The 18,986-nt window shown below is 43.7% G+C and overlaps 1 protein-coding gene across 2 annotated transcripts in view; it reads right to left on the minus strand.

Annotated features, from left to right (window-relative positions):
- Window positions 1–18,986, minus strand: part of NELL1 (neural EGFL like 1) — an 831,926-nt gene that overhangs the window by 613,514 nt on the left and 199,426 nt on the right. For both annotated transcript variants that reach the window (XM_004752144.3, XM_004752143.3), the window contains exons 10-11: window positions 16,242–16,315; window positions 11,515–11,614 (exon numbers count right to left, since the gene is read on the minus strand). In XM_004752144.3, the coding sequence (XP_004752201.2) occupies window positions 11,515–11,614; window positions 16,242–16,315 (174 nt within the window). The remainder of the gene's footprint in view (window positions 1–11,514; window positions 11,615–16,241; window positions 16,316–18,986) is intronic.

Below are 18,986 nucleotides of genomic sequence, written 5' to 3' on the forward strand. Positions count from 1 at the left end.
CAGAAAGGAAGGGGACTCCAACCCATGAGGAAGAGGGGTGCATCTGGAGAGTGTATAAAGAATATGCCACTGATATAATAATAACATTTATTGATTACATACTGTATGCCAGACACTCAAGTGTTTTACATGCATTGGCCCATTCAATTCTATTAACAACCCTATGAAACTGAAATTAATATCTGTATTTTAAAGAGGAGGCAGTCGCGGTTTGGAGAAGCTAGTCATGGTAGGCACACAGAGCCAGAACCCAGGTCTGAGGCCAAGGTTATTCCTCACTAGGCCATTCCACTGCACTCCCCAAAGCAACAAGTTCCTAAGCACTCGACATCCAAAAGCTAAAGAAGATCTCCTTTTTGCATGTGTAGGTTCAAACAGACCACAATATACATTTCTTCTCATTCTCAATATATCTCTATTTTCCGTGCAGAAATTTCAACCACTTTTAACAAAAAATCCTCACTTTGATCACTCCAACTTCTTTAAGTCAGGGTCTATGTCTGATTCATTTCTCTCAACCAAAGCTTCCCACACAAGGGTAATTGGATGGATGGCTTAGAGATGGATAGACTTATGGCCAGCCAGAAACAGGGGAGGGTAAATTAACAAGTGAATGAACAGACCAGTGAATCTATTGTGGTATTTAATGTATTTAATGCCTCCACCCTCTGAACCAACTGGAAGGCCAATGTGACTGGTTTGCTAGTCACCATTTTTCTTTCTCTAAGCATTTTTATTGAGGTGTAATTTACATACCATAAAACTCACCTCTATATAAAGATAGGCTTTGATGGTTTTTAATAAATTTATACAGTTGTGAAGCCATGACCACAATCCAGGTTTAGGACACTTTCATCACCCCAGCTGGACATGCTCATTCCTTAAACCCCACCCCAGCATCGGAACTGGCTGCCACGTCATAAATCCTCACTTCTCCACACTTAAGAATCCTTCTAAAGGATCTGTCTTCTTATCTGATGTGTTTCCGTAGCATGACATTTAGGATACAGATCCTTCCTTTCCTGGATATTTGTCTTTGGTTGCCACCACAATCTCCTCAACACGTCCTCTAGCTAGCCCCTGGCATTATTTTTCCTTCAGCTGTTTATCAACAGAGTCTGATGCACGAGACTACTGAAAGTCACCTTCTTTCTTAAGTCAATTTTTTTTTCCAAAATTAGAAACTGTGATTAGATTGTGGAATACACATACACACAGCCCAATATTCAAGTTCTTCTACTTGACTTTTTACTTGACTATTTTTAATAAGTGCCTCGCACCTCTGGAATTATACTCCTGTAATAGAGGAATATGGCAAGTTCTTTTAACTAGCACTGGCGCAAACACAGAAAACATCTTAATTATAGAAACTGCTATTTCCTGACTTCTTCCAACACGCCAGGCATAGCGCTAAGCCTATTGAACACCTTACCTCGCAAAACCCTCGACACTCCGAAAAATTACTGTCATCCTTACATTACACATTAGGAAAATGTGGTTGAGACATGAACTTTTTTTATTCAAGTTACCGTAGTCAGGATTTGATTCTGAAGGTCTTGTGACTTCATTCTGAAGGTCTTGTGAAGAACACTAAGAAAATAATCCTTCTGCAATTTAAATACTTGGAAGCTTAGTATTTGTCATTAGACAACTAATGATTATACTTAGTAGTTGTCATTAGATAACTAACGATTACACTCAGTGGATTATCACCCATCTATGTCCTATGAAAGGTTTCTAAATGGGTCCACTCAGGACCCAACTGCAGGTTCTGCCAATCCATTCTCTGCAGAAACTGAGTGTAGGGCAATGCTTGCACCCCATTATTTCTGGCCCCTGGTTGATAACATCTACTCTTCCCTAGAAACAACAGTAAAGGCTCAGAGTCCCCTCTAGAGTATAGGAAATAGCACTGACTATCCAGCATATCCCACTTTATAGACTATACCATTAGAGCCAAAAGCCACTTGACAGTGCATCTGGATGTCCTGCAGGCACTCACAGGTCACTGAGTCAGAACCAAATGCTCGATGTTACTTCCCAAATCCACATTCTCTGGGCTCTTCACATTCATCTTCAGTACCTTTATCCCCCTAAACCAGAAAACTAGGAGTCCTCTTTGCCCTGACCCCTCAAATATACTGCCCCACCCTCCAGGTTCCTAATATGCCTAAGTCACTTCAAACACTTAAATACCTATCAGGCCACACTAAGTGTGATCTGGAACAAAGGAATCTATAAATATGCAGAGAACTACACCATGTTCCTCTAGAGGCAAATATATAGCCAATTTCTCTAACACAACTTAACCTTTAACACTAAACAGAGTTATTAAAATATATGGTACTGTTGCATGTCATTCTTCACATGCTTCATGGAATATAAGGTTAAAATATTGTGTCAATTTTTATAGAATTTTTTTTAAAGATTTTCTTTATTTATTTGACAGACAGATATCACAAGCAGGCAGAGAGGCAGGCACAGAGAGAGGAGGGCTCCCTGCTGAGCAGAAAGCCCAATGCGGGGCTCGATCCCAGGACCCGGGATCATGACCTGAGCTGAAGGCAGAGGCTTTAACCCACTGAGCCACCTAGGCGCTCCTTTATAGAAATTTTTTAAACACATCCACCTACATCAACCGAAAAAACATTTTCTTTTCTAAGTTTTAAAGTTTAAGAGTTCTACCTTTTATTTTTAAACCACAAACCTACCAGCCCAAGCCTAAGTTGCTAATCACCAAAATCACCTTAATTTCCTTACATTAATCAACAAAGCCATTCTGGAAATGGAACTCCTAAAGAGCTTTCCAATTAGTCCACATTCAGTGCACATAAACACTCGGGGAAAATTTTTGAAACACCATGAAAATGAGACCCTGATACTTTTCAGCAGCTGTGGGGGCAGGGAATAGAGAGAAGAAATAGAAGTTGCCTGCTTAGGTCAAGTTATGATTTACTTCAACTGTACAAAACTGGGTAGAGGCTTCATGTTCTCAAATTGGATTGCATACGTTAATTTTATGTTGTAAAAATCTCCTGAACTCATCATTTCCTCCTCCACTTCACTGTAATAAGAAAAACCCATCCCAATCCAAACTATTATCATCTCTCAAATGGACATGGCCTCATTTGGCTTCCTATTCCCCTTCTTGCCCAGTCTCTAATCCATTTTGCACACAAAGGGATTCTTTTAAAACAGATTGGATCACTTCACTCTTCCCCTTAAAAAAATCTTTCAACAGCTTCCATTTTACTGAAGAGAAATACAAAAATCTTTAACTTGGACTTGAGTCAACAAACAAGACTCCCTCTCTCCCTCCATCATTCCTCTCCAGCCTTTTTAGTTCTTCTAGTCTTCCCACCTCTTTCCAGAATCAGTCTTTACAAGCTTGCTCCACCAACTCACAACATGATTACACATCACTGCCAGAGTAATCTCTACTCAGTCTTCAAGTCCCAGCTTAAACATAAGCTCTTCAGAGAAGGCTTCCTTGTCTCCCTAGTCTGAAGAAAGCCCCATTATTTTCTTCCATACCACCCGATTATTCTTGCTCATAGCAGTGAACACAATTATTATGTATTTATTTCTGTGTTTACATAATGTTTATCTCATTAGAAGCTCACTTCATCAAGACAAAGAACTGTGAAGTTTGGTCACCTCATGCCTAAGGCAATATGAAATACCTTACAGGCAGTCGAGAAATATTTGTTTAGTTAATGACTAAATCTTCTCAGTCCTCCAAAGCAAGGATTGAGTGTTTTAAAGATAAATACACCAAGGCTCAAAGATGTTAACTATCTCCTCTAGTTACACAGCTGGTTGGTGACAGGTGGAATAGAGCTAAAAACCCAAATATGATTCTAATACCCCGCCTCTCCACCCCAGCCCACATGACTGCCCAGTCTGCATTTTAATCATCAAGGGACATTCCCATTCCAGGAATGCTAACCCTGGCCTAAAGAGACCAGGACTCCTCCAGCCATCAGCATTCTCTAGTCCATGATGTGTCCTGATCTTTCCAAAAGAACAAACCTTGTTTCTTTCTCCAGGACACATTCCATGGTAGCTTGCCACCTGGATACACCAAGTCAGAAGAAATTTAACTTAATCCCATGACAGTGTATCATCCCTGAATAAGATACTAAGGTGGGTGAGACCTACTTGGAGCTTGGCCTCAAATGGCAACCATGAGCAGATACTCAGAGGAAGACACATTCTCTACAGAAATGAGATTCCAGGTCTTATGTGAATGCCTCCTTAATTTTAGTTCCTAGCATGGGCACCATTTATCCATATGACAAGTACCTACTGGTTATCCAGGCACTGTGTGAGGCTAAAAGCAGAGAACAACAACAAAAATGCCGTAAAAGGTATAACCGTGCTCTCAGTCATCCAACACACACGCAGGAATGACCTACGTGCAGTACTGGGTTGTACGGAGATGCTCTGATGGAGAGGAACAAGGTGCTTCAAGAATGTATCCTAGAAAAGGGTCCTAATACAAGATCTAAAGCCATGTGAAGGCTGAGTGAGGCTGACTGGACAAAGGGTAGGAGGAGTTCCCAAACACATGAAGCAGCATGTGCCCATATCATGTTCAAGGAAATTAGTGAAGCAACAGAAATGCTGAGGTCACACTTCTTAGTTGTGAACAGTCTAAAACGTGAACTCCCCTAATGGTCCTGTATCTAGAGTTCTGTTGTCCCTGGAAGACCATAACATGAACAACTTGCTGTCTTTAAAGCCACCAGCCTCATCTGCATATCAGAGCCCTGCATATTATAATGAGCCGCCACACACACACACACACACACACACACACACTGCCACTCTCTAGATCCCACCCTACACTTTTTATAATGATAGCAAAACCATTCATCCATTCAGCCGCATCTCTGGCTTCCACAGTCAATAATGGACAAGCATCTTTATGATTCAATACTCTGACTTCCACAAGGAATCAGTAGGCCACTAGCCTTGGGCAAGATTTGATTTGTCTCCGCGGCTCAAGTTTGATTCCACCAAGAGCATCCTTTCTTTCCCCCAATCTCCTACCCCTAACGTGTCCTCCTTTAGGTCAAGCAAGTTGTCTCGGAAATGATGTATCTGGACAATGGAAAAATGCACTCTTAACTTAAATCCCGGAAAAGCTTTCCCATCACTTCTGCTTGCCCAACCTTGGAAGTCACATAAGAACTAAGGTATGTGAAGTACAGTATATTCTGTGTGCCTCACTGGTAAAGAGATAACTCCACCCACGGAGTGCCTGGGCGGGATATGGCCCAAAGATCCTTTATGAAAACTCAACACCCATACGTACTCCACAACCAACACACATACCACAGAAGCCTGGGCCCTTGGCGGTAAGAACATTCTATTGCCTCCTTGTTGATGGGGTTAGGCCTATAGGATGAGCCCAGTAGAGACTGAGCTCTGGACTCTCCCAGATTCTCTCTTAGATAGCACACCATCTCTTTTACAGTAGTCTACACTTAAGGGTCTCCCTATCCAAAGCAGCCTGCCCTTAGTTTCAGATCTTCCTCTGAGACAGTGTGTCTCCTTCTAGAGGCTCCGTGGGCCCTGATACATTACAGCACTTTCATGGCTGTGAAAGTCTCCGATGTCCGGAGATTGTACTCATCTCCAAATACCCTCCACTCCCAGCCTCAACAGTTGAGCAGAGAGCCCTGTCTTTCCAGCCCACCTCAGCCCATGGCTGCTGGGAGGGTGATCAGATTCCAGCTCTCAGTATGCACAGGACCTGCCCCAGCTGCGAACTGCCAGTTCCTCTACATGGGCACTAGATAATATACTCATTAAGTGCCTCTTTCCCAGGCCTCTTTTAGTCTCAAATACCCTGAAAACCCTCTCTCTAAAACCATGTCAATTAAAAATTCTGCTGGAGACTAGAATGATGAGGAAGACTAGCGGGGGGAAATCATACGATGCCAAAAGTCTTCAGAGGACTTAATTGAAGGGCATAAAATCTTAAATAGAACAAATAATCTCAACTCATTTCAGTCCAGGCCAGATGACAAGGCAAGTGAGCATGAATTAAAATTACAGATAAACACACTGGGAACAGATGTTGGCAAGAACTTTTTTCCCAACACCCAAAGTCTTAAACACGCAGTGGAAAACCCTCCAAAGTCACTAGCGACATTGAAGCTACAATTAGAATCAATTATGAGGAGTGTGTCAAGAATTCTGGAATGGGCCAAATGATCGGTGTGTTTTCCTGGAGCAGCGTGGAGGACGCGTGGTCAAGACGGTTGGCTTTTCGCCCCCCTTTAATGGAGCCTACTGACGATTCATGAGCAGTCTTGTTCTTCTGGGGCTGCATTCACACTTTCATTACTTCTTCCAAGCAGGAGCATAGATATCACTCCAGTGCCCACTCCCCCTTTTTGCCTCACACTTTAAGTGGTCAGGCTCCCACTACAGCCATTGCCTTAACATAATGATGAAGGTAAGCGAATTGCACGCTGTTGGCACAAACTATCCTGAGGTAGCAGAGAGAAACCTCAGCGGGGATTAGGGCTATTCTGAATGTTACTGGTGGTGATGGGTACCCTGGGCTCCAGCAACTGCAGAATGGCATCCTCCCGCCAACGTCTATTACTATTCTTTGGGCTTCTGTCCTCCCTAACTGTCCGTTAGTCCCTTCCTTAGGGACACCCTGGCTGCACCAACTGCCCTGTGGATTTAACCACCAGTTCACCTGATTACCTTCATTTCTCTTTAAAGGGCAGAGGAATTAGTTACAGCATTTGGTATGACCCAAGAGTCAAAGAAGCATCTGGACATCAGTTCTATTGAGACAGTGAACGCTACAAGTCTGGCAGAGTCTGTTATTCTTTTTTTTTTTTTTTTTTTTTTTTTTTTTTTTTTTAAAGATTTTATTTATTAATTTGACAGAGAGAAATCACAAGTAGACGGAGAGGCAGCCAGAGAGAGAGAGAGAGAGATAGGGAAGCAGGCTCCCCGCTGAGCAGAAAGCCCGATGCGGGACTCGATCCCAGGACCCTGAGATCATGACCCGAGCCGAAGGCAGCGGCTTAACCCACTGAGCCACCCAGGCGCCCCAGAGTCTGTTATTCTTAACTCTGTGGTCTTAGTTTTAATTCCTACAAAGAGAAAAACTCAGGAGAAATCTTAATCTCTCCTTGATTAGTCATGGGGGAGAGGGAGGCAATGGTAAACTGTATAACTACCTAAGAAAATGGGCATGACTCAACAAAAATTAGTTTCAGAATCAAGGCAATGAGCTATAACTCAGCAAAATGGGTTGAACATAATTTGTTTAAGAAATACACTGAGCCAACAACATAGCTGGTACTAAAAATCATTTCCTTCCAAGTCACAGACAGGACAGTGACAGAATTATTCCATGTGGTCAGAATGTTTCTCCATCTACCTCATTTCCTGTACTTAACGAATTCATAAGATACAATCATTGAAACATTAAAAAAAAAAAAAGAGCACTTTCTGAATATTTTATGGCCAGCCAACTAGGGCAGAAAGCAAGAAGCACTTTCTTCATTGTCTTACATTCCCAGTCTAGACCTTCTTGGGTCAGGTGGCTCAAAGGAGTCCTAATGAAAATAAACCCCAGAAAACATCCGTTCCCTAAGCAGGCCTGAAGAAGGCTGTGATCCAGACTTCTAAGGAATGATACGCTCTCATAGGGTGATTTCCCTCAGACTAATGACCTGACATTCACAGTAAGACAGACAGAGAAGATAAATATGCTAATTAAAGGCCCTCCATGCAGGTATTGAGCAAGACTATAGCTGCTTGGGTTTCTGTAATCAATAACAGCTGGGTGTCAGAAGCCACACAGCTGAAGTCACACCGTGGTGCTCGTCCCCGAAACACGCATCGAGTCATCAGAGGCCAGCCTCTCTGCTCACTTACTGCCTGCCAGTCAGTAGGCAATCTCAATCCACAAAGCAAATGGTACAGCCTCTCCATATGCAGGCTAAAAATTACTTTACATAGAAATTGAGTGTTTGTCACCTTTTCATTACTTTCTGTTTTACAGAGAGAAAGCTGGTGGGGGGAAGGGAGGACTGAATAACAGGCTTTCGAAAAGGCCCAGTGGGCGTTCCAGGTCTTGTCAGAACAGAAATGAACCAACCCCTCCTCTTCTGGCAAGATGCAGAAAACATCAACACAGAGGAAAAGGTAGAAGAAGTCCAAGGGGAGCAATATTTCCCATGATATTATGAAAGATTATGATGCTACTTCTGAAGATCTTCTTGGGAAATATTGGAATTAAGAGGTCGCCAAACTGTGGAAAGAACCAAGATGCCCTTCAATGGACAAATGGATAAGGAAGATGTGGTCCATATACACTATGGAGTATTATGCCTCCATCGGAAAGGATGAATACCCAACTTTTGTAGCAACATGGACGGGACTGGAAGAGATTATGCTGAGTGAAATAAGTCAAGCAGAGAGAGTCCATTATCATATGGTTTCACTTATTTGTGGAGCATAACAAATAACATGGAGGACATGGGGAGATGGAGAGGAGAAGGGAGTTGAGGAAAATTAGAAGGGGAGGTGAACCATGATAGACTATGGACTCTGAAAAACAATCCGAGGGTTTTGAAGGGGTGGGGGGTGGGAGGTTGGGGGAACCACGTGGTGGGTATTATGGAGGGCATGCATTGCATGGAGCAGTGGGTGTGGTGCAAAAACAATGAATACTGTTATGCTGAAAAGAAATAAAAATTTAAAAACAAACAAACAAAAAAAAGAGATCTGGAACTGGGACACCTGGGTGGCTCAGTGGATTAAGCCTCTACCTTCAGCTCAGGTCATGATCTCAGGGTCCTGGGATCAAACCCTGAGTCGGGCTCTCTGCTCAGCAGGGAGTCTGCTTCCTCCTGTCCCTCTGCCTGCCTCTCAGCCTACTTATGATCTCTGTCTGTCAAATAAATGAATAAAATCTTTAAAAAGGGGGGGGGGATCTGGAATTAAGTTCATGGACAGCATAGTTTGAGACAACACACCTTGGAGCTCACTTGAGTTGCCTTTTTGTCAATCTTCATTTAAGTTCTGCATTTTCAGAATGAAGAGACTAACCCACTGCACTGGAAAAAAAAAAAAAAATTCTCCTTTCCTTTTCTGATTGTCTGCTAGCCAGAGCAAGCGCCAGCATGTGGACAAGTGGGCTGGATGTTCTGAGCAATGCTCTGGGTTGACAGAAGGAATGGTAACAACAGTGAATGGGGCTGAAAAGACCTCTGTCTACAATAATGCTTCCTCCATTCCAGGGTCTGAACTCTGAGTTGGGAGTGAATCAGAGAACCCATATACCTGAATGGCTTAATTTAACCCATTCCCCAGCAAAAGGCCCTCCTTATCGTATCTTTTCTGAAGACACTGTCTTGTTCCTGTTGAAATGTAGAAGTGTCAAAGAGAATAACCAACCCTCTTGGACAAAGACACTTCCAAAAGAACTGTCAGCAGCCCCCTCCCAACACAGCTGGTAGTTTCCTGCCCAAGAAGGAATCAGGAGAAAGAAGAAAATCCTCAGTTTCACAAACTGGTCCTAGCTATAATATAATCTAGGAAATTTTACTCCTGCCTCCCACTTTTCCCTCAAAGCTGTGTCAAGGTTTCCTAAAAGCCACCAGGTTGCAGCAGTGGAACCCTGAATCAATCTGTTTTTTAGTGAAAGATCCCATCTCTCAGTGTCTTCAGTGATAAAGAAGTACACACATTCTGGAGAAGAATTAGCAGAAGCAGTGACACCAAGTCTATTGTAAACTGGGTCAGAGCAGCAAAATTACTCTTGAGTTTCGGTGGGATAATCAATGATTCTGCTCTAATGAAACCATAAATCAGGAAGGATTTACATAAACGGAGTCTCGCTTGGCACCTTCACAAATAGCAAGTGATAGATTTTGCATTAAATTATTAGACCTACCTTAGACAGCCCTATCATGGTTACTAATAAATGCATCCCTCTGGAAGTCCCAGTCAATCTTTACATGTTTCTACAACATCTCAGGGGTTAAGATGCTTGTAGCCAAAAGGCAGATGGATTGGGGAAGATATTCTGATGGCATGGTTAGCCATTCTTGGCTATCAACATACTAAGATGCCCTGGGAATTTTTTTAAGATTTTATTTATTTTTTTGACAGAGAGAGAGCCATCAAGAGAGAGACTACAAGCAGGGGGAGGGAGAAGGGAGAAGGGGAAGGGAGAAGCAGGCTTCCCCCTGAGCAGGGAGTCCAATGCGGGGCTCAATCCCATGACCCTGAGAACATGACCTGAGCCGAAGGCAGACACTTAATGACTGAGCTACCCAGGCACCCCTGTCCTAGGAATTTTTACCAAAATGTAGCTTTCACATGACCAAGCAGAGAAACCACCACAGAAGCTGAATACTCCATGATAAAACATAGAACATTCCTGCACATTTGAGGATGCTAGAAGAGGAGGTCAACAAATTATGGGCCGCTACCTCCTCTTGTAAATGAAACTATATTCTAACAATCACATTCATTCACCTATTGTCTCGGTTACTTTGGCCAAACAGCTGAGTTGAGTTGTTGCAACAGAAACCTTCCGGAGCACAAAGCCTAAAATAATTACTTTGTGGTCCTTGACAGACAGTATCTGCCAACCCTTGTGCTAGAGAAAAGATAGAACAAAGTGAAATATGGAGTGACCTAAGCTCAACCACTATGGTCTAGAAGATTTAAGGGAGAGCCTGGAAGGATCCAACTCCATAAGTATTTGAGAATGTAGAAAAGGATGTGCAGCGGGTACAATTTCTACGTAATAGAGGGGAGTTTGACTGGATTTGTTCCATAAGATTTTGAACCAATTTTAGGTTCTCCCCATCCACGCAATTATACCACGATGAGTCCTTTCAGAGAGGAAAGGTTATGTGATCTGGGGTTTGAAGATGACAAAATGTGGGAAAAAAGAAAAGTCCAGGAAAAGGAAGCAAAACAATTTCTGCCAGAGAATGAATTAGCAGTTAGGTGTTACTTAGCTAAAGCCTTTTTTTTTTCTTCTTTTTCCTTGCATGAATAAAAAAGTTGCATGTAATTCTCTGAGAAAAGATTCACTATAGGTCTCTGTCCAATACAGAAATTGGTTCACAGAAGGGGCTAAACAGTATGCCTAGCAATGCCACTCATGAGAAAAATCTAATAATGATGAGGGTTATAATAACCATTGTTGCAGACACGATCATTCTTCTTACAGGAACTGTCACTTACGGAACACTTATCACATGCTAGGCGTGATACTAGGTACTTAGGCATTTTCCCGTTTAACCCTCCCGGCAGGCCTGAGTAGTAAGACTATCATTACCCTCAGTTTATAACTGAGGCAACTGCGGCTGAGAAAGGTAACTAGGATACACAAGCTTCGAGGTAGCAGAGCAGAGCGGAACCCCTGTTACAACCTTCACACTATGCATTAAACCCTCATGCGCCTCCCCGCCCCCATCCCACCCACAACCCCACCACCAAGGCCCCCCTTACCTCTACAGACACGGCAGCACTGATTCTCTGGGAGAATGTGGTCCTTTTCGGAGCAGTTCAAAGGAGGGCACGCTTCTGTGATTTTTACTAAAACTCCATCCTGGAAGCCAAATCATCGGGAAACAAAACAATGTTCGTATTTTTTAGTTGAGGATACAAATCTATAAGGCGCGTTGTCAACAGCCCGCAGTGATAACAAGCTTCAGTAATTAACAGTCCTCCCAGGAATTCCACAATAATGACAAAGTCGCAGATGAAACTGATGAGACTCCTGGCAGAGAAAGCATCTTTTTCTAGGTCTAAACAGCCTCAACGTCAACCAGTAATCTTCAAGTAAGTTCTGTGCAGCAGAAAATCACTAATAGTGGTATGCTGCTAAGATAACAATGGGCTGTTGGACGGGGAGCCCTAATTTGTAGGGTTTGTGGATTTCTGTGGTACGAACATTCTGATGACGACCAATTTAGAATCGCCAACATGGTATCCCTAAAAAGAGCAGGGAAGTTATATAAAATGAGCGCTCTGCTCGTGAGCTTCTAGGAGCCAGCTTTAGCACTCAAGGATCACACGCACCGAGAACCCAAAGCTACGCAACATGTCTTCCTTGTGCTTGGTGAGTCCCTAGCTGGAGTGCAGGAAGAAAGGACAATCTCAACAAAAAACCCTAAAACAATACGGTAAGGGCTAAAAAAATGTTCTATAATTAAGGTATGATAATGTGTCGTCAAAGAATCATGCTACCCAGGTAGGGAGAAATGATAAAGATGCCGCCACATTTGAATAACAGTATAAGGAAGAAGAGACTTTCCTGGCAGACAAAACAGGCAAGAGCCAAATTATCCAAGTATGAATGACCACAGTTAGGGTTAGAGAAGCACTAGATTTTTCCCTGTAAGGCAATAAAATCGCTTACAATAAAATTTTAAATATTCACCTGGTGAATCTTTATGACCTCATTCACCAGAGGTCTTTTTTTTTTGGTAACATCACTAGCATCTGTGTTTAGTTTTATTCTGAATTCTAAAAATTAGACCATTATTAAAAAAGGGTTTGAGAGTATTTTATCCAAAATATTGAGGTTTTTCTCTCCTATTCCTAAGAAGCTGTTTAAGTCAACTAAGACTCACGCTTGAAAAGGAGTCTCATTTAAGGTGAAAAGATACTTTTTAACATAGATGGGGGACGAGGAGGGAGCTGGACAGCCGGGAAGGACAGGGGAGAGAGAGTTTCCCATTTCTGAGATGCTAGGTTTCCTGTGGACCACGGGACAGGAACTCCCACTTCACCAGGCACATCCATTCCTAATTAGGAACATCAACAATGATGAGCATACCCATTTGATTTCTAACAACTCATCATTTGGATAATTGGCACCATGGCTTCCTCCCCTTTCTTTTCATTTTCAGCCTGACAGTCCTGCCTCTGACAGTCCTGCCCCTGACATTCCTTGTAGTGTCTCTCCTCCTTGTTCTTGGTTTCCTGATCAGATCCAAGTTATCCAGATCTCTTGCTTTTCTCTTATCTTAAAACTGGTCCTAAGATCTGAGAATGTAGCCCGCTAGGTATGCCGAGTCTCCTTCACAGCTAACGTTTCCTTCTCACCCCTCAATCCAGGCCACATGTGGGTGCCATCCAGCCTCAAGAGTTGGCACCGGTCCTCAGCCACTATGCCTATCAGCTGTACCTCAGGTTCTGCAACAGGGACTCAAACCAATCATTACTAACCGATGGACATTAATAATCTTCTCATCTGTGGCATAAGCTTTAATGCAGAGGAAAACAGAATGCTTACTCACCATTAATGCCTCTACGTCTATCTGTCAAATTAATGCATTATCTCCTGCCTCCTTGCATAAGTAAGAGTGATGGACACTGATGTATCCCTTTTAGGAGTGCCGTGTGCCCATTCCCCAGCTTCAGAATGTTTTGTTGCTAATGGCTCATCCTGGCCACCCTCAGAAGGCACTCCTCGGACACGGGAGCCCCTCTGCCAGGCAGAGAGCAGAGACAGTTACTCCCAAGTTCTACATCCCCAACTTCATGACCAAAGCCAGGGACTGATGGGCATGGAAGGCTCTTTACCTCGAGGGGAGCCCATAGCTGGGGTGTAATTTACACTCCCAATACCCCTACTGGAACCAGGCTATGTGAGGCCTTTCACCCGAAATCCCATCCTTGCTTGGCTCCTTGCCTTTCCCCATTCTTTCTCCTCCAACACCCCTCCTGGTGGCTCCTAAGGGCACTACTTTAATGGATCATTTGTACTGAAATCCTTACTGTAGGGTCTGCTTTTCGGGGAACCCAAACCAAGACGGTAAGCTACATTTCATCCTGGCTGTCAAAAATTAAACTGCTCGCGCTTATCTCTAGATGGGGAGATTCTGGAGCAATTCCCTGTCTCTTCCTTGTACTTGTTCCTCTATACTCATGATTCTGGCATCTGGAGTATGTATTTGCTTTTGTGAAAAGATATATTTAAAATGGTATGGAGACTTTAAAAAAAAAATAATCACTCAGAGAAGTTGTTGGTTTTTTTTGTAATGAAAAGGGCTTGCCTTGACTGCTGATTAAATCAGACAATTCTAATCAACCTTTAACATATTTAATGAGCAAGATCATAATTTCAAATGGTTCAATAGAGACAAACCCCTTTGCATGATTTTGAAAATAATATGAACTGTGATTACAGTAGCATAAGTGCCTCTACATCCATTTAGTCCAGCCCCATAATTAGGCACAAAACCTTGTTTAACTTTATTTTCAAAACTATTTCTGATAAGAAGTACCTGGTAATTAACATTTTTAAATCCTCCTGATTAGAGTACATTATTTTATGACCCCTAGAACTCTGTGTTGGGGAAAATACAATTCTTCCTTTCTTTCTCATTTAGGGTGACAGTCTCTGTCATTGGTTAAATATAAACACTTTCAAGTTCTTTACTAATCACTGTGTTTCAACCTGAATTCCCAGAAACACAAAAACTCACATCATTAAGTCAAAAAATTGTCACTAACGAATTGTTGCAGGGCAGCAATAATTGAACAAAACTGATCAAGACTATGAAAAGAGTTTATTCATCTTGGTTAAAAATAAAAACAACAACACCAACAACAACAACAAAAAAAACCTGTATCTTAACTTCTAAAAACACTTGGTAAAAATATTTGAAACAAGAGTTGGTTTCTTGTTCTTCACATGCTTTATCTCATCCGACCCACCCAATAGGTGGTCCTGTGCTGGCCCCAGGTTGGAGAACCGCCCCACCCCCTCCACCACAACCACCAGCTCTCCCCATGCCCAAGTCCAGTGGCCTGCCTTGTTGACAGAGATCACAGAGCTCTCGCTGCCACACCTCCCTGCCTCTGCCATGGACTGAGGAGCTCCTACACACAGCATCCACCGATGCAGAAAGACCACCATACCTCCATCCCCACCAGACCGTCTGGAGCAAGAAAATCTCTGCCTTTCCCAGTGGTAGCCAAGAAAGGGGGGATGGGAAATACAATAGGAAAGTCAGAGGGAGTTAACCACCCCCCCCACCCCGGGGGTAAATTCTAGCCAGTGAGAGACAGGAAACAGCTTAAGAGCCTTTCCTCCACCCACCTCCCCCCACCTCCCCCACCACCACCGCCCCAATAAAGAATCAGATTCAAGTTCCTCCAGCTCATTTTCAGGTCTCTAAATGCCTCATTCTCCTCCATCCTTGATAGAGATTCCTTTCTTTTCCTCAAGGATGTGATGAAAAGCCAATGAAATGGTGTAGTTACAACCACGTCCAAAGATGGGCTATTCTGAGGCCCAAGTCGTTCCTGTCAGTCTCTCTGGAAATGGCCCCACAAAACTAGCTGCGCTTCCCTGTAGGACGGTGGCTTCCCTGTAATGCGCCACCTCACACGCATGCTCCCTCCTTCCCTTCCTTCCCTCTGTCTCTCACTCTTCCGCTCCAAGGATGGCCCCTCACCCCAGTAACTCCACGGCTAGCTCCCGCACTTTGTTCAAACAGTACCTCCGCAGAAAGGCCTTCCCAGACCACCCACACCCACCCAAAAGCTCTCTCTCTCTTTAGTCTCTGTATTTTTATAGGATTTTCCATTATATTACATATTGTTTCTTTTATTATCTGTCTCCCACACTAGACTACAAGTTCTATAAAAGCAGGGACTTGTTTGTGTTCACTGTTACACACCTAGAACAGTACCGGGCTAGTATGGAGCAGTTGATCAAGGTATGTTAGCTGAATGAAGACTGAAGATCTCTGCTTCTATACATCTTACTCCAAGAAATAGATCGGGGGGGGGGGGGGAGGTGGGGGGCGACACAGGCAGGGGAAAGGCTTTTCCTCATAATCTTTAAGACACTTGGGAGTAGAGATACACCTTCCAGGGCTGGCATCACAAAGTGATTTCCCCAAAATCAATACAAAACCCTTTCCCAGGGCCACTTGCCAAGCTCCCTGACTCCTTGTAACTGCTGGATCCCTTCACCTTCTCACATCCTTCAGAAGCTACCCCCAAGGTACCGGATCCACAGCTGACCAGAAGCTAGCACAGTGAGGACGGTGGGTGAGACCTTCCCATCCTGGACAGCAGCCCCCTCCCCCGCTCCCACTGAGTCCTTCTCCTCAGGGACCCACTCAGGCCAACTCCAGATCCCTATCAAAGCCCATCTATCTCTCTGGTAACCACCACCCCCAACAAGGGATGGGGATTGTAAGACGGAAACTTACTCTGCATTCCCAGCAGCTCTTTGTTAAAATCCGCTGGCCTTCTGCAAGGACTTTTCCTCCATAGATACATTTTGCTGTAACAAAAAAGGAAAAACAGGTCAGTCATGCTATGCAACTAACTGACCCCAGAGGTGTCATCCAGGTTCAGTGAATTCTAAAGAGGAAGAATCTCTTTGCGGGGTGCCTGGCTGGCTCAGTTGGTGGACCATGCAACTCTTGATCTCAGGGTCATCAGTCTGAGCCCCACACTGGGTGTGGGACCTACTTAAAAAAAAATCTTTGGCTGGAGTAAGACATGAGGAGAGGACTGTTGTAAGGACAACTGTCAGGTCTGCGTCAAATGGTCATCTTCACTCTATCTGCCACCAGTCCGTCACTCTAAGGATATACAGCTATTTCAATGTCACTGCTAAAGGAACCAGAAAATGAACTGATGTGGTCAGAAGTGAAAACAAGGAAGCAGCAGTGGTCATCTCTGTGGAGCACAATAGTGAGTGATTCTTACACTCTAAGCCATAAAATGAATGAGTAAGTAAAAGGGGACTTCTATGTTCGATCGTCAGAACCTCAGCCCTGATGCAGAAGGACACCGGTTTTCTTTCCTCTTGTGATCGTGGGAAATGCATGCCCTTATACTCTGTGTTCCTACTAAGTTAAAAAAACATTGAGAAATATAAGCCAAACCAGCCTACTTATCAATGCCCTAGAGAGACTGTCTTTGGAAAGGTGACCTTAGCAGGCTACTAGGGAAGGCATGAAGTAGAGGCAGGCCTTGCAGAAAAGGTAAAAAACATAAATGGAACTCCCCCCTCCCCCCGCCCATTCAATTCAGTTTCTCCTGGGACTCAGTCCTCAATTCAACTTGCTGACTCACTTTTAGACAAGTGCAGAATATGTTAATTTGATCTGACCCTACTGGGTCTCCAGCCACATCAACAGGAATGGGGAACTAAGGGCCTGATTACTCCTTCAGCACAGAAGAAGCACCTTCTACCCTAGCCTTCAGGCGAAGCAGCAGACGTGCATGCTACAGCATCTCTACCACCACTCTGTGCCTTATAAAAACAACCTTAGCTCTTAGAGTTTCTATTTCTGCATTTGTTAAAAACAAGTTAATTTGGTAGTTTCCTAGTTCTCTAAGCTTCCAGCTGTCATGGAACACTGAAGTATCTACAGACCTCAGCAATCAACTTCTCCAACATCCTCTTGTTAACCACAGGAAGAAGAAAGCCCAGAGATTTTGTATACTTAACAACATGATCCCATAATGGATGCGGTGGTGTGCCACCCAGCTCCCCCTGGATGGCCAAAGGACTCATTCCTGCAGCTACTGGGGAAACTGATGAAGACCAGCTCAGCTGAACAGTGATCTAGGACTTGCCCTTCTAGGACTTGACAAGTCCCCTCATCCAAGGTCAAATGCTCTCCCTAGGCTAGCCCACATACAGTGAGTGGTTGGTAAAGGAGGGCAAAGTCCTGGCCCCTTGCTCCAACTAGGGATCCCTCTGAAAAGTCATTCTGGCTCCAGAACTCCCTGGAGGAATGACTGAAGTGTTTTGGTAACCTCTTATTTGCCTGATTCTGCTTCCTTCAGGATCTCTCTCTACCCTAGAACTGATCCTGACAGATCCTTCCTAATAAAGGACAAGAAAATATTTCAGAGTCTGCTTCCTGTGGAAAATGACCTGCAAAAATCCATGCCCAACTGGAATCTGTTCCATTCTAGTGTCTCCTTTCTTAAATGGCACTGTTATCTACCCCAGCACCCACACCCTACCACCTGGGGTCCTTTAAACTTCTCCTTCTTACTCAACCCAATGCCCAATCAGTACCCAAATCACAACTGCTCCCTCCTTAAGTTTCTCAAGTTAACCTACTTTTTGTCTATTCCCTACCACCTGCAACTATCTTCATTCCTTCCCCTTTAGAACCCAGAATCTCCTGCCCTTTCTCCCTTGTTCTGGTCTCAATCTTAATCAGTTCTTCCCCATACAACAGTCAGACATATTTTGCTAATTACAAACATGAGGCCATGCTTTAAAATCCTCATGGATCACTGAAACCCTGAAAATATAGTCCCAATTCCTTAATGCAGCACACAAAGCCATTCAGGTAGCTCTTCCTTCTCTCTCAAGCTTCACAGCTCATCAATTCCTCTGTATTAATTCCCCACCCTCCCAACCCGCCCCCCCCCCCCCCGCAAACATTCAACATCCATGGATACCCCAGCCATGCCTTCTTCTTTGCATCTGGGATCTGCACATGTTCTTCTCCAAGAACAGGCAGCCTTGTCAGCCCTCCCCTGGCCAATGCCCCATCCTCTATACCCAGTTTCAACATAATCCTGACCTCCAGCAAGCTCTTCCTGACTTCCAGCACTGGTGCACTGCCCTCACTTTGTGCTTCCACAATCTCTGGATCCAGCCCTGACACCTCACATTCTCCCTCTGTCGCCCAATTCATTATACACCTCTCCTGCTAGCTATAACCTCCGTGAGGGCAGGGTCTAAGTCTATTTCATCATTTCATCTCCAGCCACAAGATCAGCAACCCTCTGGGCTTAGTAACAGTAATTTTAGCATTGATGTGCTTGTAGTTGGTAGTGAAAACCAGTCAAAAGTTCTGATTCCCAAATAAGAGTCCCTTCTGCTATTTAATGCAGTTTCAAACATTAAAAGCAGGCATCACGAGTTTCAGACCAAAAGCAGCAGCAGAAAGTAGAGAATTTTCTACATCAACCCCTCC

This window comes from Mustela putorius, unplaced genomic scaffold, assembly GCF_011764305.1.
Source record: "Mustela putorius furo isolate JIRA1106 unplaced genomic scaffold, ASM1176430v1.1 tig00003859_pilon_pilon_pilon, whole genome shotgun sequence".
In the NCBI taxonomy this organism is placed as follows: Eukaryota; Metazoa; Chordata; class Mammalia; order Carnivora; family Mustelidae; genus Mustela; species Mustela putorius.